At 42.5% G+C, this 23717-nt stretch overlaps 1 protein-coding gene across 1 annotated transcript in view; it reads left to right on the forward strand.

Moving 5' to 3' along the window:
• Positions 1 to 23717, forward strand: part of RAD9B (RAD9 checkpoint clamp component B) — a 259479-nt gene that overhangs the window by 99543 nt on the left and 136219 nt on the right. Inside the window, exon 9 of the mRNA XM_056518258.1 lies at positions 17104 to 17213. Within this exon, the coding sequence (XP_056374233.1) occupies positions 17104 to 17213 (110 nt within the window). The remainder of the gene's footprint in view (positions 1 to 17103; positions 17214 to 23717) is intronic.

Consider the following 23717-nt stretch of genomic DNA (forward strand, 5'->3'; position numbering starts at 1 on the left):
GCCCCCGGTGAAGATAGCAGCCTGGAACCACTATCCCACCGGACCACCTCCTCTCCGGACAGCCCTGCAGGACCGGACCAGCGCTGAGCGGAGGTGAGTACTCAGAACTAAAGGGGGTGAGAGGGGGCTGGATGATGTCGAAGGCCGCAGTGGTCTTCAACCTGCGGACCTCCGGAGGTTACAAAACTACAACTCCCAGCAAGCCCGGACAGCCGATGGCTGCCCGGGCTTGCTGGGAGTTGTAGTTTTGAAACCTCTGGAGGTCCGCAGGTTGAAGACCACTGAGGGCGGATGATGAGAAGAGGATGATGAAGGGGGAGGGGGGGTGTGGGATGATGACAAGAGGATGATGAAGGGGGGTGGGGATGATGAAGGGGGGTGTGTGGGATGATGAAGGGGGGTGTGTGGGATGATGAAGGGGGGATGTGTGGGATCATGACAAGGGGAGGATGAAGGGGGGATGTGTGGGATGATGAAGGGGGGATGTGTGGGATGATGACAAGGGAATGATGAAGGGGGGATGTGTGGGATGATGACAAGGGGATGATGATGGGGGTCTGGATGATGACAGGCGGTGATGATAATGAGGATGTTAATGACGGGTCTGGATGATGACGGGGGTCTGGATAATGACAGGGTGGGATGATGTATTTCCCACCCTAGGCTTATACTCGAGTCAATAACTTTTCCTGGGATTTTGGGTTGAAATTAGGGGTCTCGGCTTATACTCGGGCGTCGGCTTATACTCGAGTATATACGAGAGATATATATATATATATATATATATATATTATAGTGCTGTTATTCGGCTAAGCTATACATTGGTGCATTTGGCCTCCATCTCTGTTTCCCTACTTTGTTATCTTTATATGTATTTATGTGTCCAGTAACACTGGATTATGATTACCTTTCTTGCTTAGTGTTTTTTAAGTGTATTTTAAATGTATGTGTTCTTTTTTGCATATATGTTTAATAAAATTATTCTGTACTTGATTCAAAATACGCGTCTTCTCTATTAATACATTTAGTATTGCGTATATCTTGCACCCCAGTGGTGATTTTGTGTTAATTAAAAAGTTACATTTTTTGGGGGAATTTTTCACCAAGAAATGATGCAAGTATTGATAGAAGTTTACCACTAACGTAAAGTACAATATGTCACGAAAAAACATTCTCGGAATCAGAATGAAAAGCATCCCAGAGTTATTAATGCTTAAAGTGACAGTGGGCAGATATGCAAAAATGGCCAGGTCCTACAGTGAAAATTGGCTGGGTCCTTAAGGGGTTAAAAGATGAATTTTCAAATTTAAATTGAAGATTTATGGTAGCTAGTGCTACCATAAAAATGTTTAGGCAATGTCCCAGCAGCATGAGGAGACCATATAGTGGCTGAATGACACCGCCTGGAGTTGGCAGCAGTATGAGGAGACCACAGGGCCTCACAATCCCTAAGATAAAAATTTTAATTGAAGAATTATGGTAGCTAGTGCTACAAAAGAAAATGTTTATGTAATGTCCCAGAAGCATGAGGAGACCATATAGTGGCTGAATGACACAGCCTGGAGCTGGCAGCAGCATGATGAGACCATATAGTGGCTGAATAGCACAGCCTGGAGTTGGCGGAAGCAAGAAGAGACCATATGGTGGCTGAATTACACAGCCTTGAGTTGGCAGAAGCAAGAGGAGACCATATAGTGGCTGAATGACACAGCCAGGAGTTGGCAGCAGCATGAGGAGAACATATGGTGGCTGAATGACACAGCCTCGAGGTGGCAGCAGCATGAGGAGACCATATAGTGGTGGAATGAGACAGCCTAGAGGTAGTGACAGCATGAGAAGACCATAGGGCCTCACAATCCCTAAGATAAAAAGATGAATGTTCTAATTTAAATTGAAGATTTATGGTAGCTAGTGCTACCATAAAAATGTTAAGGCAATGTCCCAGCAGCATGAGGAGACCATATAGTGGCAGAATGACACAGTCTGGAGTTGGCAGCAACATGAGGAGACCATAGGGCCTCACAATCCCTAAGATAAAAAGATGATTTTTTTATATTGAAGTTTTATTGTAGCTAGTGCTACCTTAAAATTTTTTAAGTAATGTACAAGCAACATGAGGAGACCATATAGGGGCTGAATGACCCAGCCTGAAGCTGGCGGCAGCATGAGTAGACCATATAGTGGCTGAATGGCACAGCCTGGAGTTGGTGGCAGCAAGAAGAGTCCATATAGTGGCTGAATGACACAGTCTGGAGTTGGCGGAAGCAAGAGGAGACCATATAGTGGCTGAATGGCACAGCCCGGAGTAAGCAGCAGCAAGAAGAGACAATATAGTGGCTGAATGACATAGCCTGGAGGTGGCGGCAGCATGAGGAGACCACATAGTGGCTGAATGACATAGCCTGGAGTTGGCAGAAGCATGAGAAGACCACATAGTGGCTAAACGACACAGCCTGGAGTTGGCAGCAGCATAAGGAGACCACATAGTGGCTGAATGACACAGCCTGCAGTTGGCGGCAGCATGAGAAGACCACGTAGTTGCTGAATGACACAGCCTGGACTTGGTGGCAGCATGAGGAGAACATATGGTGGCTGAATGAGACAGCCTGGGGTTGGTGGCAGCAAGAGGAGACCATAGGGCCTCACAATCCCTAAGATAAAAAGATGAATTTTTAAATTGAAGTTTTATGGTATCTAGTGCTACCTTAAAATTTTTTAAGTAATGTACAAGCAACATGAGGAGACCACATAGTGACTGAATGACCCAGCCTGAAGCTGGCGGCAGCATGAGGAGACCGTATAGTGGCTGAATGGCATATCCTGTAGTTGGTGGCAGCAGGAAGAGACCATATAGTGGCTGAATGACACAGTCTGGAGTTCGCGGAAGCAAGAGGAAACCATATAGTGGCTGAATGACACAGCCTGGAGTTTGCGACAGCATGAGGAGACCATATAGTGGCTGAATGACACAGCCTGGAGTTGGCAGCAGCATGAGGAGGCAGCCGCTTCCTCCTCCACGCTCTCAGGCTGTGACATTCACGCCTATTGCAGGCTGTGTCATTCAGCCACTATGTGGTCTCCTTATGCTGCCACCAACACCAGGCTGTGGCTGAATGACACAGCCTGGTGTTGGCGGCAGCATAAGGAGACCGCATAGTGGCTGAATGACACAGCCTGCAATAGGCGTGAATGTCACAGCCTGAGAGCGTGGAGGAGGAAGCGGCGTGACCTGTCCAAGTTGCTGTTGTGGCTGTGCAGGAACCACATTCACCCAGTGGTCCGTAAAGGACATGTATTGTCCCTGACCATAGTTAAAGCAACAGATGTCAGCGCTGCCGTGCACTTTGGTACACAACGATAGGCTCAAAGACTGGCCCACTTTCTCTTCCACAAAATTGGGCAGGGGTACTGCCTTCTTCGCAAAGTAATGACGGCTTGGGACTCTCCACCTCGGCTCGGCACAAGCCATCAGTTCTCTGAAAGGTGCAGAGTCCCCCACTTTAAAAGGGAGGGACTGCTGCACCAGCAACATGGACAGGAGCACATTAGGCTTCTGCGCCGTTGGATGAGTGGGCGCTTACTGTTGTCTATTGGACATGGCTTCGCCAATGGATTGATGGCAGAATGACTAACAAAGTAGGAGGAGCAGGAGCATCTGGAGTGACAGAAAGAGGGTATGACACCTTCGGCTGAGGTGGTGGAGCCTTGGCTAGCTGAAACATGGAGTGGCATGCCACTGGGTGATGCAGCAGGCTGGACCACCACATCAGAGCCACGGTTCTCCCAGGCCGCTTTATGTTGGCGCAGCACATGTTGACACAGGCACGTGGTGCCAACATTGGGACCCTGGCCACGCTTCACATTCTGCCGACACATCTTGCATGTGGCTGTTAACCTCCTCTGGATGCTTGATGACAAACTGCCACACTGCCGAGTGGCTGATTTCCCACCAACAGTCAGCACTAATTGACTGCTACTGCCACCGTCTCCAGAAACCCTTGTTCCACCACCTCCCGGGAAGGTAGGCTGCCGCGAAGCAGGTGGTCTCCCCGGGCACATTTAGATCCAGAATTTCCACTTCTGCCACCATGCTGACTGCCAACCATGATACCACTTTGTTTCTCAACTGCTGCCTCATGGACAACCTGCAACCCTCTTCTCCTGATGATGATGAAGCCCCTTCTGCACCTGGCTCCCAATTGCGATCGGCTTTATCATCATCAACAAGTGTCTGCACGTCACTGGTGTCCTCCTCAGGTTCCTCAACAGTGTCTGCTTCAGGACCCTGAACGCTGGCAACACCACCTCCCACATCACTCTCCTCATCACTACTTGCCCGCCTAGCGGAGGAAGTGGCAGATGTCTCCTCCACTTCTTGGATGGGCAGTAGCAGCTGACTGTCCTCTATTAGATCGTCCTCACTGAATAGTGGAGCTGAACCCACAGCATAATATACTTCCGTTGGGGAGGGAACAGCATAGGACAGTGGCAATGGGAGGACAAGGACTGCTCCCGGGCCATGCCAACTGAGGGTTGTGTCTTGAGGAACCACCAACTGTTGACTGGGGGAATCAGATGTCAATTGTGATGAAGTGGATGACTGTGTTAACCAATCGATGAAGACAGATGGGTTGCTGGTCGAGACACAACCGCTGTTGCGATCTCTGCCTGCGCCTGATGAATGTAGGCCTCTGCCACTCCTCTGTGCACGTCCTAGCACTTCTCTGCCTGACATACTTAGTGCATATATGAGGGGAGTGCAATACGCTTCACTACGCTTAAAACAGTATTTGTCTGGAACAGCAGCAGGTGTGTACTTTTGGCTGGCCTTTTACAGTAACTAGGCTCTTAAGACTTTATCAGGAACAAAATGGTACAGCACTTAGATGTATGTATGTGGTATGCACTTATAATGGCAGAACAATGTGCTACAGTACGCTTAGAAAAGTATTTGTGTACAACACCAGCCGGTGAGTACTTTTGCCTAGCTTTTAACCTCTTAAGGACCCATGACGTATGCATACGTCATCACACCCTGGGTCTTAACGACCCATGACGTATGCATACGTCATGTCTTTTCCTGGTCTCCGCCGCTCACCCGGCGGAGATCGGAAGCGGATCCCTGATGAAATCCTTCAGCAGGGATCCAGGGCAAACGCCGAGGGGGGCCATGTAGGGTAAGCGCCCTGCCCATTGGGGTATTAAGGCTCACTTTATTCCTTGTTACGTTCCTCAAGGGGTATAGTTTCCAATATGGTATGCCATGTGTGTTTTTTTTTTTTTGCTGTTCTGGCACCATAGGGGCTTCCTAAATGCAACATGCCCCCCAAAAACCATTTCAGAAAAACGTACGCTCCAAAATCCCCTTGTCGCTCCTTCCCTTCTGAGCCCTCTACTGTGCCCGCCAAATACTTTACATAGACATATGAGGTATGTGCTTACTCGAGAGAAATTGGGCTACAAATAGAAGTATACATTTTCTCCTTTTACCCCTTGTAAAAATTCAAAAATTGGGTCTACAAGAACATGCGAGTGTAAAAAATGAAGATTGTGAATTTTCTCCTTCACTTTGCTGCTATTCCTGTGAAACACTTAAAGGGTTAAAATGCTGACTGAATGTCATTTTGAATACTTTGGGGGGTGCAGTTTTTATAATGGGGTCATTTGTGGGGTATTTCTAAGATGAAGACCCTTCAAATCCACTTCAAACCTGAACTGGTCCCTGAAAAATTGTGATTTTGGAAATTTTGTGAAAAATTTAAAAATTGCTACTGAACTTTGAAGCCCTCTGATGTCTTCCAAAAGTAAAAACTCATCAATTTTATGATGTATATATAAAGTAGACATATTGTATATGTGAATAAAATAAAATAATATTTGGAATATCCATTTTCATTACAAGCAGAGAGCTTCAAAGTTAGAAAAATGCTAAATTTTCACATTTTTCATCAAATTTTGGGATTTTTTACCAAGAAAGGATGCAAGTTACCAAAGTAGAATATGTCACGAAAAAACAATCTCGGAATCAGAATGATAACTAAAAGCATTCCAGAGTTATTAATGTTTAAAGTGACAGTGGTCAGATGTGTAAAAAATGGCCGGGTCCTAAGGTGTAAAATGGCTGGGTCCTTAAGGGGTTAACAGTATCTAGGCCCTTGAGACTTTAACCCCTTAAGGACCAAGCCCATTTTCACCTTAAGGACCAGAGCATTTTTTTTGCACATCTGACCACTGTCACTTTAACCCCTTAACAATGAACGACCTAAATGTACGTCCTGGTGACGTGGTACTTAACGCACCCGGACGTACATTTCCGTCCTAAGCATAACCGCGGGCATCGGAGCGATGCCCGGATCATGCGCGGCATGTCCCGGCTATTGATCGCAGCCAGGGACCCGCCGGTAATGGCGGACAACCGCGATCCCACGGATGTCCGCCATTAACCCCTCAGATGCCGTGATCAATACAGATCACGGCATCTGCAGCATTGCAGATACTAAAATGGATGATCGAATCGCCTGCAGCGCTGCTGCAGCGATCCGATAGTCCTGCACGGCAGCCGGAGGTCCCCTCACCTGCTTCCGCTGTCTTCCGGGATTCTTCTGCTCTGATCTGCCTTCCCGCAGACCAGAGCAGAAGATGACCGATAACCCTGATCAGTGCTATGTCCTATACATAGCACTGAACAGGATTAGCAATCAAATCTCTATGGGGACTATTAAAGTGTAAAAATAAAAGTAAAAAAATAAAGTAAAAAAATGTGAAAAACCCCCTCCTCCAATAAAAACGTAAATTGTCCCATTTTCCCTATTTCACCCCCAAAAAGTGTTAATAAAATATTTTATATACATATTTGGTATTGCCGCATGCGTAAATATCTGAACTATTAAAATAAAATGTTAATGATACCGTACGGTGAACGGCGTGAACGTAAAAAAAAAAAAGTCCAAAATAGCTGCTTTTTTATAACATTTTATGCCCAAAAGAATTTATAAAAAATGTATTAAAAGTTTTATATAAGCAAATATATATATTATAAATATAAATAAAAAGTACAGATCACGGCGCAAAAAATGATCCCTCATACCGCCGCTTATACGGAAAAATGAAAAAGTTATAGGTCTTCAAAATAGGGGTATTTAAATGCACTAATTTGGTTAAAAAGTTTGTGATTTTTTTTTAAGCGCAACAGTAATAGAAAAGTATGTTATCATGGGTATCATTTAAATTGTATTGACCCAAAGAATAAATAACACATGTCATTTTTACCGTAAATTGTACGGTGTGAAAATGAAACCTTCCAAAATTAGCAAAATTGAGGTTTTCTTTTTAATTTCCCCACACAAATAGTATTTTTTTGGTTGCGCCATACATTTTATGGTAAAGTGAGTGATGGCATTACAACGGACAACTGGTAGCGCAAAAAACAAGCCCTCATACTAGTCTGTGGATGAAAATATAAAAGAGTTATGATTTTTTGAAGGCGAGGAGGAAAAAACGAAAACGTAAAAATAAAATTGTCTGCGTCCTTAAGGCCCAAATGGGCTGCGTCCTTAAGGGGTTAAGCATTAATAACTCCTGGGATGCCTTTACTTATGAATTTGATTCAGAGAATTTTCGGAACATATTCTACTTTTAACATAATGGTAAATTTTCATCGATACTTGCATCATTTCTTGGTGAAAAATTCTAAAATTTCATGAACAACTTGAAAATTTTGCATTTTTTTTTTTTTAACTATGAACCTCTCTACTTGCAAGGAAAATAGACATACCAAATAAATTATATATTGATTCGCATATACAATATGCCTACTTTATGTTTGCATTATAAAGTTGACATGTTTTTACTTTTGGAAGACATCAGAGGGCTTCAAAGTTCAGCAGCAATTTTCTAATTTTTCAAAAAAATTTCAAAACCGGAATTTTTCAGGGACCAGTTGAGTTTTGAAGTGGATTTGAGGGGCCTTCATATTAGAAATACCCCATAAATGACACCATTATAAAAACTGTACCCCTCAAGGTATTCAAAATGACATTTAGAAAGTTTGTTAACCCTTTAGGTGTTTCATAGGAATAGCAGCAAAGTGAAGGAGAAAATTCAAAATCTCAATTTTTTTAAACTAACATGGTAGACCCAGTTTTAAAATTTTTACAAGGGGTAAAAGGAGAAAATGCCCCTCAAAATGTGTAACTTAATTTCTCTCGAGTAAGGGAATACTTCATATGTGAACGTAAAGTGCTCTGGGGGTGCACAAGAGGGCTCAGAATAGAAGGAGCGACAATGGGATTTTGGAAAGTGAATTTTGCTGAAATGGTGGGGAGCATGTCACATTTAGAAAGCCCCTATGGTGCCATAACAGCAAAAAAAACAACACATGGCATACTATTTTGGAAACTATACCCCTCATGGCACGTAACAAGGGGTACAGTGAGCCTTAACACCTCACAGGTGTTTGTTGACTTTTCGGTAAAGTCGGATGTGTAAATGAAAATGTGTAAATGAGACCCCACCATAATACAGACTCCAGAATCTGATCCCACCATAGTACAGACCCCAGAATCAGACTCCACCATAATACAGACCCCAGAATCACCACCCATCATAATACAGACCCCAGAATCACCACCCACCATAATACAGGCCCCAGATTCTCCACCCACCATAATACAGACCCCAGAATCACCACCCACCATAATGCAGACCCCAGAATGAGACCCCACCATAATACAGACCCCAGAATCTGATCCCACCATAGTACAGACCCCAGAATCAGACTCCACCATAATACAGACCCCAGAATCCCCACCCACCATAATACAGACCCCAGAATCAGACCCCTCCATAATAGAGACCCCAGAATGTAACCCCTACATAATACAGACCCCAGAATCAGTCCGCACCATAATACAGACCCCAGAATCAGACCCCACCATAATACAGACCACAGAATAAAACCCCACCATTATACAGACCCCACAATCAGTCCGCACCATAATGAAGACCCCAGAATCAGTCGGCACCATAATACAGACCCCAGAATCAGACCCCACCATAATACAGACCCCAGAATCACCACCCACCAAAAAACAGACCCCAGAATTAGACCCCTCCATAATACAGACCCCAGAATCACCACCCACCATAATACAGACCCCAGAATTAGACCTCTCCATAATAGAGACCCCAGAATCAGACCCCTCCATAATACCTCCATAATAGAGATCCCAGAATCAGTCTGCACCATAATACAGACCCCAGAATCAGACCCCACCATTATACAGACCCCAGAATCAGTCCGCACCATAATGAAGACCCCAGAATCAGTCCGCACCATAATGAAGACCCCAGAATCAGTCCGCACCATAAAACAGACCCCAGAATCAGACCCCACCATAATAGAGACCCCAGAATCAGACCCCTCCATAAAACAGACCTCAGAATCAGCCCGCACCATAATAAACACCCCAGAATCAGACCCCACCATTATACAGACCCCAGAATCACCACCCACCATAATACAGACCCCAGAATTGGACCCCTCCATAATACAGACCCCAGAATCACCATCCAGCATAATACAGACCCCAGAATCAGTCCCCTCTATAATACAGACCCCAGAATCAGTCCGCACCATTATACAGACCCCAGAATCAGTCTGCACCATAATACAGACCCCAGAACCAGACCCCACCATAATAGAGACCCCAGAATCAGACCCCTCCATACTACAGACCTCAGAATCAGCCCGCACCATAATAAACACCCCAGAATCAGACCCCACCATTATACAGACCCCAGAATCACCACCCACCATAATACAGACCCCAGAATTGGACCCCTCCATAATACAGACCCCAGAATCACCATCCAGCATAATACAGACCCCAGAATCAGTCCCCTCTATAATACAGACCCCAGAATCAGTCCGCACCATAATACAGACCCCAGAATCAGTCTGCACCATAATAAACACCCCAGAATCAGACCCCACCATTATACAGACCCCAGAATCACCACCCACCATAATACAGACCCCAGAATCACCACCCACCATAATACAGAATCCTCTTTCCATTTGTTCTCCTTCTGGCTCAGACCACCATGATGACTTCGTCCAGCAAAAACCAATCACTGCAGCATCTGCAAGACAAACATCTTAGTCTCTTCATTTTTTCCATGAAGACCCCAGAATCAGTCCGCACCATAATGAAGACCCCAGAATCAGTCCGCACCATAATACAGACCCCAGAATCAGACCCCTCCATAATAGAGACCCCAGAATCAGACCCCTCCATAATAAAGACCCCAGAATCACCATCCACCATAATGCAGACCCCAGAATCAGTCCGCACCATAATACAGACCCCAGAATCAGTCCGCACCATAATACAGACCCCAGAATCAGACCCCACCATAATACAGACCCCAGAATCAGACCCCACCATAATACAGACCCCAGAATCAGTCCCCACCATAATACAGACCCCAGAATCGGACCCCACCATAATACAGACCCAAGAATCAGTCCGCCCCATAATGCAGACCCCAGAATCAGTCCGCACCATAACACAGACCCCAGAATCAGACCCCACCATATTACAGACCCCAGAATCAGACCCCACCATAATACAGACCCCAGAATCCCCACCCACCATAATACAAACCCCAGAATTAGACCTCTCCATAATACAGACCTCAGAATCAGTCTGCACCATAATAAACACCCCAGAATCAGACCCCACCATTATACAGACCCCAGAATCCCCACCCACCATATTACAGACCCCAGAATTAGACCCCTTCATAATACAGACCCCATAATCACCATCCACCATAATACAGGCCCCCAGAATGAGTCCCCACTATAATACAAACCCCCAGAATCAGTCCCCACTATAATACAGACCCCTAAATAAGACCCCACCATAATAAAGACCCCAGAATCACCACCCACCATAATACAGAATCCTCTTTCCATTTGTTCTCCTTCTGGCTCAGACCACCATGATGACTTCTTCCAGCAAAAAACAATCACTGCAGCATCTGCAAGACAAACTTAGTCTTAGTCTCTTAATTTTTTCCATGAAGACCCCAGAATCAGTCCGCACCATAATGAAGACCCCAGAATCAGTCGACACCATAATACAGACCCCAGAATCAGTCGACACCATAATACAGACCCCTCCATAATAGAGACCCCAGAATCAGACCCCTCCATAATAGAGACCCCAGAATCAGACCCCTCCATAACACAGACCCCAGAATCACCATCCACCATAATACAGACCCCAGAATCAGTCCCCACTATAATACAGACCCCAGAATCAGTCCGCACCATAATACAGATCCCAGAATCAGTCCGCACCATAATACAGTCCCCAGAATCAGACCCCACCATTATACAGACCCCAGAATCACCACCCACCATAATACAGACCCCAGAATCACCACCCACCATAATACAGAATCCTCTTTCCATTTGTTCTCCTTCTGGCTCAGACCACCATGATGACTTCGTCCAGCAAAAACCAATCACTGCAGCATCTGCAAGACAAACATCTTAGTCTCTTCATTTTTTCCATGAAGACCCCAGAATCAGTCCGCACCATAATGAAGACCCCAGAATCAGTCCGCACCATAATACAGACCCCAGAATCAGACCCCTCCATAATAGAGACCCCAGAATCAGACCCCTCCATAATAAAGACCCCAGAATCACCATCCACCATAATGCAGACCCCAGAATCAGTCCGCACCATAATACAGACCCCAGAATCAGTCCGCACCATAATACAGACCCCAGAATCAGACCCCACCATAATACAGACCCCAGAATCAGACCCCACCATAATACAGACCCCAGAATCAGTCCCCACCATAATACAGACCCCAGAATCGGACCCCACCATAATACAGACCCAAGAATCAGTCCGCCCCATAATGCAGACCCCAGAATCAGTCCGCACCATAACACAGACCCCAGAATCAGACCCCACCATATTACAGACCCCAGAATCAGACCCCACCATAATACAGACCCCAGAATCCCCACCCACCATAATACAAACCCCAGAATTAGACCTCTCCATAATACAGACCTCAGAATCAGTCTGCACCATAATAAACACCCCAGAATCAGACCCCACCATTATACAGACCCCAGAATCCCCACCCACCATATTACAGACCCCAGAATTAGACCCCTTCATAATACAGACCCCATAATCACCATCCACCATAATACAGGCCCCCAGAATGAGTCCCCACTATAATACAAACCCCCAGAATCAGTCCCCACTATAATACAGACCCCTAAATAAGACCCCACCATAATAAAGACCCCAGAATCACCACCCACCATAATACAGAATCCTCTTTCCATTTGTTCTCCTTCTGGCTCAGACCACCATGATGACTTCTTCCAGCAAAAAACAATCACTGCAGCATCTGCAAGACAAACTTAGTCTTAGTCTCTTAATTTTTTCCATGAAGACCCCAGAATCAGTCCGCACCATAATGAAGACCCCAGAATCAGTCGACACCATAATACAGACCCCAGAATCAGTCGACACCATAATACAGACCCCTCCATAATAGAGACCCCAGAATCAGTCCCCACTATAATACAGACCCCAGAATCAGTCCGCACCATAATACAGATCCCAGAATCAGTCCGCACCATAATACAGACCCCAGAATCAGACCCCACCATAATACAGACCCCAGAATCAGTCCCCACCATAATACAGACCCCAGAATCAGACCCCACCATAATACAGACCCAAGAATCAGTCCGCACCATAATGCAGACCCCAGAATCAGTCCGCACCATAACACAGACCCCAGAATCAGACCCCACCATAATACAGACCCCAGAATCAGACCCCACCATAAAACAGACCCCAGAATTCCCACCCACCATAATACAAACCCCAGAATCAGACATCTCCATAATACAGACCTCAGAATCAGTCTGCACCATAATAAACACCCCAGAATCAGACCCCACCATTATACAGACCCCAGAATCACCACCCACCATATTACCGACCCCAGAATTAGACCCCTCCATAATACAGACCCCAGAATCACCACCCACCATAATACAGACCCCAGAATCACCACCCACCATAATACAGAATCCTCTTTCCATTTGTTCTCCTTCTGGCTCAGACCACCATGATGATTTCTTCCAGCAAAAACCAATCACTGCAGCATCTGCAAGACAAACATCTTAGTCTCTTCATTTTTTCCATGAAGACCCCAGAATCAGTCCGCACCATAATGAAGACCCCAGAATCAGTCGGCACCATAATACAGACCCCAGAATCACCACCCACCATAATACAGACCCCAGAATCACCACCCACCATAATACAGAATCGTATTTCCATTTGTTCTCCTTCTGGCTCAGACCACCATGATGACTTCTCCCAGCAAAAAACAATCACTGCAGCATCTGCAAGACAAACACTTGAGAGGTCTACACAGTACAGCATACAGTGGGGCAAAAATGTATTTAGTCAGCCACCAATTGTGCAAGTTCTCTCACTTAAAAAAATGAGAGGCCTGTAATTTTAATCATAGGTATACCTTAACTATGAGAGACGTAATGAGAAAACAAATCCATAAAATCACATTGTCTGATTATTAAAGAATGTATTTGCAAATTATGGTGGAAAATAAGTATTTGGTCACCTACAAACAAGCAAGATTTCTGGCTCTCACAGACCTGTAACTTTTTCCTTAAGAGTCTCCTCTGTCCTCCACTCATTACTAATGGCACCTGTTTGAACTTGTTATTACTATACAAGACACCTGTCCACAACCTCAAACAGTTACGCTCCAAACTCCCCTATGGCCAAAACCAAAGAGCTGTCGAAGGACACCCGAAACAAAATTGTAGACCTGCACCAGGCTGGGAAGACTGAATCTGCAATAAGCAAGCAGCTTGGTGTGAAGAAATCAACTGTGGGAGCAATTATTAGAAAATAGAAGACATACAAGACCACTGATAATCTCCCTCGATCTTGGGCTCCATGCAAGATCTCACCCCATGGTGTCAAAATGATCACAAGAACGGTGAGCAAAAATCCCAGAACCACACGGGGGGACCTAGTGAATGACCTGCAGATAGCTGGGACCAAAGTAACAGGCTACCATCAGTAACACACTATGCCGCCAGGGACTCTAATCATGCAGTGCCAGACATGTCCCCCTGCTTAAGCCAGTACAGGTCTTTCAGCATGACAATGATCCCAAACACACCACCCAGGCAACAAAGGAGTGGGTTCGTAAGAAGAATTTCAAGGTCCTGGAGTGGCCTAGCCAGTCTCCAGATCTCAACCCCATAGAAAACCTTTGGAGGGAGTTGAAAGTCTGTGTTGCCCAGCGACAGCCCCAAACATCACTGCTCTAGAGGAGATCTGCATGGAGTATTGGGCCAAAATAACAGCAACAGTGTGTGAAAACCTTGTGAAGACTTACAGAAAACATTTGACCTCTGTCATTGCCAACAAAGGGTATATAACAAAGTATTGAGATTAACTTTTGTTATTGACCAAATACATATTTTCCACCATAATTTGCAAATACATTCTTAAAAAAATCAGACAATGTGATTTTGTGGTGAAAATTACAGGCCTTTCTCATCTTTTTAAATGGGAGAACTTGTACAATTGGTGGCTGACTAAATACTTTTTTGCCCCACTGAATACCAATTCTTCCAATGTTTTGAAGCATTTTAGAATTGTACACTTAGGTGACATTTCAATTTCAATTTTATGGTATTGAAGAAGTTCAGCAACCAGAAAGAGGTGGTGACCGCATTAAAATTTTACATAAAAGAGTAGTTTTTGGGATTTACACCTTGCATACGTCTAAGATCTGATGTTATTTTGCATTATTAGATGTATAAGTTACTATGTGTTATATCATGCTTTTTTTGTTTTTGTTTCTTTTCACTATTGAGCTTGTATTATCTAGCTCCGTTATGGAGCACACTGTCATGCTTTAGCCATGATTTTCAGTGCATACGGGGATTAGGCTTTGGAACCTTTAAGGGTTAAACCTTTAGTTTAACCACACATGTTCCTTTTAGCCCTATATAATCCCACACCTCTCCACTACCTATCATGCATCTGATGAAAGGTCACATGCCCTGAAACACGTCATGCCGAGCGTTTTCTGAGTTTTATCTCACTACTGATGTTCCTGAGACCATTCCATGTCGAGGTTTTAATTTGGATGAAATAAAGGTGAAGTTACTTTTACCACTGGCTTTCTACTGATACTATTGGAGGCTCTTGGCCGTGTGGAGGACCGGGTGAGCTGACTGCCTTTAGCAGCCTCTGCTGGAAAACCTTTTTTTTTTTTTTTTTTTTAAATCAACTGATGCCAAAAAAGTTAAACAGATTTGTAGATGACTTATTTTTAAAAATCTTAATCCTTCCAGTACTTATCAGCTGCTATTTGTTCCACAGGAAGTTCTTTTCTTTTTGACACCTCTGTCCATTTTAGGAACTGTCTATCGTAGGAGCAAATGCCCATAGCAAACCTTTCCTTCTCTGGACAGTTCCTGACATGGACAGAAGTGTCAATAGAGAGCACTGTGGTCAGACAGAAAAGGAAAGAACTTCCTCTGTAGTATACAGCAGCTGATAAGTACTGGAAGGATTAGTATTTTCAAATAGAAGTAAATTACGAATCTGTTTAACTTTCTGGCATCAGTTAATTTAAAAAAAAAAATTTTCAATGGAGTCCCCCTTAAATGATACACTACATTTTATGATTCTATTGAAGTAGCTCTTTTTCTGCAATAGTAGCAATAGGTTTTGCTGCCTTCTGCCACTTAACAGCTTGTCATATATCATTAGGTGTAAATTCTTCATTTATAAACAAACTTTGTATAAGGAGTAATTGTATACAATTATAGAATGACTGTATTAAAGTTAAACATAACTATATTAGAAAGTTTTATTTTTTGGACCCTTATGTGAATAATAATTGTACCATAGGTGGAGCTCCTGCTCCACAAAATACTAGAACATACTAAGAGTCAAAACACGACCAAGGTCTCTCTCTGAAATCTGTAAATTAACATGAGTGAAGCAAAAATAACACTGTTCTATTGATGTCAGCTGAAACGGAAAAGAATCAAGCATATACTGCAGAGCAGAGCATGTTACTAACATTGAAGATACTTTTTAAAGCATTAAATTGTTTTTGGTTTTGTGTTTCTTGTTGCCATAAGCATAATGTTGTATGATATATAGCTGAGGGCACAATGTCCCTTATCATTTAATTTACCCTGATTCATAACATAATATTTTATATTTAAAAGGTTATTTGACAACAGTCATAACTAGTATTCCTTCTTAGGGACACTAAAACATATTTTATTTTAAATGATTTTTATTCAAGTTTTATAGGACAAACAAAATTAGAAAAATTAACAGTACAGAAAAAAAGAGGAGAAAAATGTCCCCTTCCCCTCCCAATTCTGATGTCAGGGCTAACACCTTCACAGCAAAAAAAAAAAAAAACATATTTTAAATGTAATGTTAGTAAAGCAATCCTACAGATCTGTGCATTAAATAGGGAGGTTTCCCACTTGAGTATTGTCTCTATTATGAGCCAGAGAAGTGCTAAGAAAGAAAAGCTCTTGCTCTGTTGGACCTGGCTAATCTGTGTATGATGTAGACAGTCATTTGTTTCAATGGCCACTGCAGGGAAAATCTATAGCAAGATGAATCTTCCCTCAATGTTAAAGGTAAAATATTTCTGGAGTATTATCCAGTGAATAGAAATGATGGGGAACCATACCTGATAAAGAGACCTTACAAGTAGATATGTAAGCTTGCTTTTTTTTAATCAATATTTTAGTTACATATTAACCTTTTCCTGCCAAGAATGTAGAACAAATGTCCTAGCCAGGGGGTACTTTAGTAGCCAGGAATCTTTAAGGTACATGTTTTTTTTTTTTTTTTTTTACTAATTTATACTTAAAATGACTATTTGAAACAAAGTTGCATGATGATTTTTTTTTGTGTATTTATCTGTTCCTCTACTAAAATATTAATATTTTTATATTTTTTGCAGGCTTATCAAAGTGTATGCAAACTGAAATTCACTTAGGTCCTGATGAATTTAATGACTTCCAAATTAACATTGACTCTTCTGATGTAACATTTTGTTTAAAGGAATTCAGGGTAAGATGTAAAACCTAATAAAAAGAAATTATTTATCTTGCTCATTACTATAAAAAATAGAAGTCTCCTATGCCACCTTAACACCAAATATAACTGTAAATACAATCACACCATCTTTATCGAAAAGGGAAACAGTAGTAACTCGTTTTTAACATGAATTCTTGCCATATAGCAAAAGAGAACTTGACCCCATCATAGCTCTACCCTGCTTGAGATGCAGCTACAAAGATCTAAAGTTATCCTGTTGGTCAAACCATTAGATGTTTTAAGGCATATATGACTACCAATGGCAAACCACATACCAGTGATTCTGCAGTGCTTGTCCCTTATGAGTTTACTCACTGTAACCATACCACTTAGGCACCATTGGAGTGCAGAAGTGCAAACACTAATTTCACAAATCAGTGCTCAAACAATAAAATATAACCTTTTACTAATACTTTTTTGTTGCTTTATTAAAGATATGTGCCACTGCCACACTTTTTTCCAAACCTCAGTATCAAACCCACCATTATTCTCCAGAGCTCTAAAGGCTTGTCCACTAGATGTCTCACTTACCTACAATATGCTGTCCACTGCCTGTTGTTAGGGGAAAAAGTCTCTAGTAATAGTGATGAAACACATGAAGTGGGGACAGAGCATTGCCACTGCAATATGCAAGGGGGGGGGGGGAGTGACCATATACCTGTAATCTGTGTCCATTCTCCAGAGGGTCTGCATGGACCCTTAAAGATAAATCAAGGCTTCCCTCTCATCTCAGGAGCATTTTAGTTCATAGTGTAATCCATTCCTTGATCTTCTACTGCTGTTGTTTTTTTTCCCTTCTGCTCCCACACAATGCATTATGGCTCAAGACTTATTAGTAATAAATAAAGAATAAGTAACAATGAAGAATGTCCATCATTTGAATTGTGCAGTCTTCTGTGCTCTGTGAGATCTTTCAGATACAATTTAACCCCTTAAAGACGCAGGGTTTTTCCATTTTTGCAGTTTCATTTTTTCCTCATCACCTTCTAAAAATCATAACGCTTTCAATTTTGCACATAAAATTCCATATGATGGCTTATTTTTTGCGCCACCAATTCTACTTTGCAGTGACATTAGTCATTTTACCCAAAAATCCACGGCCAAACGGAAAAAAAATTAAATTTAAGAAAAAATGTAATTTTGTAAATTTTGAGGCCTTCCGTTTCTACGCAGTGCATTTTCCGGTAAAAATAACACCTTATCTTTATTCTGTAGGTCCATCCGGTTAAAATGATACCCTATTTATATAGGTTGGATATTGTCGTACTTCGGAAAAAATCAAACTACATGCAGGAAAATCATAACTACATGCAGGAAAATTGTTAAAAATTCTAATCTTCTAACCCCTATAACTTTTTTATTTTTCTGCGTATGGGTGGGTATGAGGACTCATTTTTTGCACCTTGTTCTGAAGTTTTTATCGGTACCATTTTTGTATTGATCAGACTTTTTGATCACTTTTTATTCATTTTTTCATGATATAAAAAGTGACCAAAAATACGCTATTTTGGACCTTGGAATTTTTTTGCGCGTACGCCATTGACCGTGCGATTTAATTAACTATATATATTTATAGTAGTGGAGAAAAATGTGGAGTGGCTCTTGTTCAAATCGCGACCAAAATAGACCTGGTCTGCCCAAAAGATACACCTATACCCACGGTGTATCAAAGGATTGTGAAATTAAAAGGAAAGAATATTGGGGCTCAAGGTCAAGGATTTATGGACACATATAAAGTAGTATAAATTTGATTTATTAATAATATGTATATACAGTGATCCCAATGACCTACAGGGCCCTTGTAAAGTCACGGTAATCACTGGATGAGGTAAAATAATATTCACTAGATAAAAATAATATAAGTAATATATATATTAATTATACGAAATTAAAAAGTCTGTTGAAACCACCATATAATTTCTAGTAGTATTGCACATATGCATAAAAACAATTAGTGGGTTAATAGAGCCATCCAAAATGTTCATAAGCTGTAAAATAATTGCATAGACTCCACTGGTAGATTAATATCACTGAATGACAGTCAGACTGTTGTATCCTGTGGCAACAATAGGATGAATTTGCTGGCAACAGTCTATAGGATAAAGTGCAGTGATGAAAATAGTTTATGCTTGTTAGCTCAAAATGAAAATGACTGTCACTTTGCAACAATATTGAAAGATGTAGCCGGCATAAAATAAGAATTGTATCGTTATTAGCAGTTAGTTGAAAGCAACAGTTTATAATAGAAGAAGGCAGCAGGAGATACTTGTATGCTCACCGCTCCGTAGTACAGGATAATACACATTCAACGCTCAGACATCAGTCTGTATTTCACCTATGGAGCTGTGTTAGGGTTTATTTTTTGCACCATAGGCTATAGTTTTTATGTTAAATCTATGTCTATTGAAGAAAAGTAATAACAATAATGAAATAGGAATAGAAAGATCGTCCAGCTCTCCACCGCCGCCTCAGTGCACGGACTCGTGCGGACACCACGAGGACGAACAATAGAAAAGTAGAACAATGTCCAGCACAAAGCACGATGCAAGAAGAAATTTATTGTAGATACACACAGCAAACAGCAACACGGATCATGGAGTAGAGTGACGCGTTTCAGCAACCTTAGTCGCCTTAGTCATACAAAGGTATACTCGGATCAATCTGGCTCTTATAGTGGGTAGCACCGCCCCCCCCCCCACCAGGTGAAAACACCTGAGTGGGACGGGGCGGCGCACAACCACACACAAGGGCCAGACCGACGTCTGCGTTCACACTAGACAAAAAAAGAACACTATAAAAGATATATATGTAGCTCACAAATAAAATTAACTGTGAAATGTCATAGACAGAAAAGAATATATACAATCAAAGTTTCTAGGGATAAAGACTGACCGACATGTATAGAAAACATAGTAATAAATCAGTAATCTAAAAATACATGGTAATATATATTGTCAGTCACACCCTATGTGTGCTCAAGTTTATCAATGTTGTACACAGTATAGAACCAATACCATCATTATTTTTAAGATATCAGGCCAAGTCACTTCAAGTATAGCAAATAATGTTAATATGTTAAAGGAAAGGAAGGACTTGGTATAAATAAACTAGTAAGAGTACTTAAAAATTATTTTATATAGATTAAGAACTAATCTCCTGGATAAATCCCACATCCGAAAACAATAAATAAATAAATGCAAAAAATAATCATAAGCTAATATAAATTATAATATAAATGCTAACAATCTGTATAGACGGATGTGGGACAATCCATGGGAAGATATCTAGGTTCTATAGAGAGACGTTATGGAGGAAAAGGTGAGAGCCACTCATCCAAAGTCTATAAAACCACATATAGTTGGATATGATACGATTATAATATGAAAATAAAGAACATATATTGTGGTAGAAATAGAACTAAGGAAAATATCAACTGGTGGGACAGAAGGACTACAGACTATAAAGAACTGAATTATTAGATTTAATATATAGAAGGGAGTATATGAGATAGCTGTATTATATATTAAGCTATACCGTCCCTATACATATGGGTTCAATGAGGGGATAGGAACAAGGGCAAGACATCAAATAAAAAGTTCAAAAAAATGAGACTAACTAACACTACGTATATTTCATTAAGTACAAATCTAATAATACAACATGGTGTCTTGCCTTTTGTTCAGACCCCTCGGAGACCTAGTATCAAGTTTTAAAATCCAAAACACCTCACGGTCAAGTAACTTTTTTCTATGGTCTCCGCCGCGCAAAGGCATGGTAACTTTTTCTATGCCCTGAACATATACGCTGCGAGTTGACCCAGAATGTTTCTCTGCACAATGTCGACTCACCATAGAAACGTGCCGGGAGTTAAAGTGGGGGATGTCCGACAGGTGCCTCCGAACTCTCACTTTCAGGGCACCCGTCGTGCACCCCACATATTGGATGTTACACTCCCGGCACGTGATGAGATAAACGACATGGTGTGTATTACAGTTAACAAATTGTGTCATGTTGAATTGTTCACCATTGGATGCTGACACAAAGCTCGTGCTGTTGAGCATAACAGAACAGCAAGTGCATCTGCCATGACCACATCTGAACGAGCCTTGGTGTTGCAACCAATTCGTCTTGTGACTCCTAGTGTTCAAAAAGAGACTAGGAGACACTTTATTAGATATAGTTTTGGCTTTCTTAGATATACATCTGAAACCGCCACTGAATATTTCAGAAAAAGACGGATCACCTGAAATCATGGGAATGTATTTTTGCACTATATTGCGGATAGCATGGAAGTCATCACTATATTGGGTCACAAACGTAATGGGGTGATGTCTTTGCATCACCACATCGTTATCGCTGGTGGGACAAGGCAATCTCTTCCCACCAGACAGAAGTCTTGGGCGATCACGGTCGCGGGCTATATTTATCGCCCGTTGAATGTGCCGATCGTGGTAGCCTCTTGATCTCAACCGAGATGAGATAACTCCGATCTCACGATCGAAGTCCTCCTGTCTAGAACAATTACGTCTAGCACGTATCATCTCACCCACGGGTAAATTTTTGGTCACGTGGGTGGGATGACACGAATCGGCTCGTAGGATGGAGTTCACATTGGTCTCCTTCCTATATGTGGACGTCACAATCTTTCCGGTAATAATATCACCAGTCAGATACAGGTCCAGGAAGGAGACAGTGGGGACATAAGATGATACAGTAAATTTGAGGTTAAGAGCGTTATCATTTAAGTAATCTGAAAATAGTTCCACGGCCGCCACATCCGAATCCCATATAAATATGAGGTCGTCGATGTAGCGGCCGTAAAATAAAATGGATGAAGAGTAAGGATTGCTGGGGGCGAAGATGGTCTCCCTCTCCCACCAACACATGTAAATGTTGGCGAGAGAGGGGGAGAACTTCGCCCCCATCGACGCTCCGGTCGTTTGCAGAAAAAAATGTTGGTCAAATTTGAAAAAGTTATGTGTTAGTAAAAACTCCACCACTAAGATAACATATTCGCATAAATCAGCCGAATACCGCGAATATGTTTTCAAAAACCAGTCCAATGCTGGTCTAACTAATGTGTGAGGTATAACTGAATAAAGGGAGGTGACATCAGCAGTTATCCATATATAATTATCTTGCCAGGTTATACCCTCACACATAGTCAAAATGTGTCCGGTGTCTTTAATATAGCCCGGAATTTGACCGATCAGTGGTTGGAGCAGATTATCGACCCATGAGCACATTCTTTCATTCAGGGAAGATATCCCTGCCACAATTGGTCTCATGGGTGGGGGAAATACACCCTTGTGGACCTTGGGGAGCGAATGGAATATAGCAATAACCGGATGTTTGATTTTGATATACTCAGCTTGACGCTGATCAATAAAACCATTGGCTACCCCAAGATCCACAAGGTTGTCCAGAATGGGTCTAAAGGAACAGGTAGGGTCACCGGATAATGTTTTGTAGGTGATAGTATCACGTAACATGATCATATTCAGTTTACGGTAAAGTCCTTTGTCAAGGACTACAACCGCCCCCCCTTTGTCAGCCTGCCGGACGATAATATCGTCCGACTTGCTGAGATGGTCAAGAGCTATCTTCTCTTGGGGGGATAGATTGCCAGCTGATTTGCAATTTTTCTTTTTCGATAACATCAACAACTCCCGTTCCACCACCTCTTGGAAGTGGTCAAGGACGGGGGTCCTCGACATAATCGGATAGAAATCCGGGTTAGAAACAATAAATTCTGGTACCCCATCAGTATGAGACATATTATACAGTTGTTGTAACTCAGAAGCAATACATTGATCACTGAAAGTGTATACATGTTGGTTGGTATTAGACCTAGGAGGGAACGTACTAGTATCTGTAATGTAATTATCAGACATAGCCACATTTTCATGCAAATTACTTGTATTCAAATCACTACTTATATCGGCATTGACATGACTATCAGACATATTGTGAAAGTGCTTCTTAATCGTAATGTCTCTCACTAGCTTGTTAATGTCCAACAGGGTGTTGAATAAGTTGAAACGACAGGAAGGTGCAAAGGTGAGCCCTTTTGAGAGAACACTCAGTTCATAAGAAGATAATGTCTTTGCTGATAAGTTGAAAACGGGTATTGAGCTCACCTCCTTGTCACGATGCCGGCTGGCAGGTAGTGGATCCTCTGTGCCGGAGAGGGATTGGCGTGGACCGTGCTAGTGGATCGGTTCTAAGTCACTACTGGTTTTCACCAGAGCCCGCCGCAAAGCGGGATGGTCTTGCTGCGGCGGTAGTGACCAGGTCGTATCCACTAGCAACGGCTCACCTCTCTGGCTGCTGAAGATAGGCGCGGTACAAGGGAGTAGACAGAAGCAAGGTCGGACGTAGCAGAAGGTCGGGGCAGGCAGCAAGGATCGTAGTCAGGGGCAACGGCAGGAGGTCTGGAACACAGGCTAGGAACACACAAGGAAACGCTTTCACTGG

This window comes from Hyla sarda, chromosome 1 (genome assembly GCF_029499605.1).
Source record: "Hyla sarda isolate aHylSar1 chromosome 1, aHylSar1.hap1, whole genome shotgun sequence".
Taxonomy (NCBI): Eukaryota; Metazoa; Chordata; class Amphibia; order Anura; family Hylidae; genus Hyla; species Hyla sarda.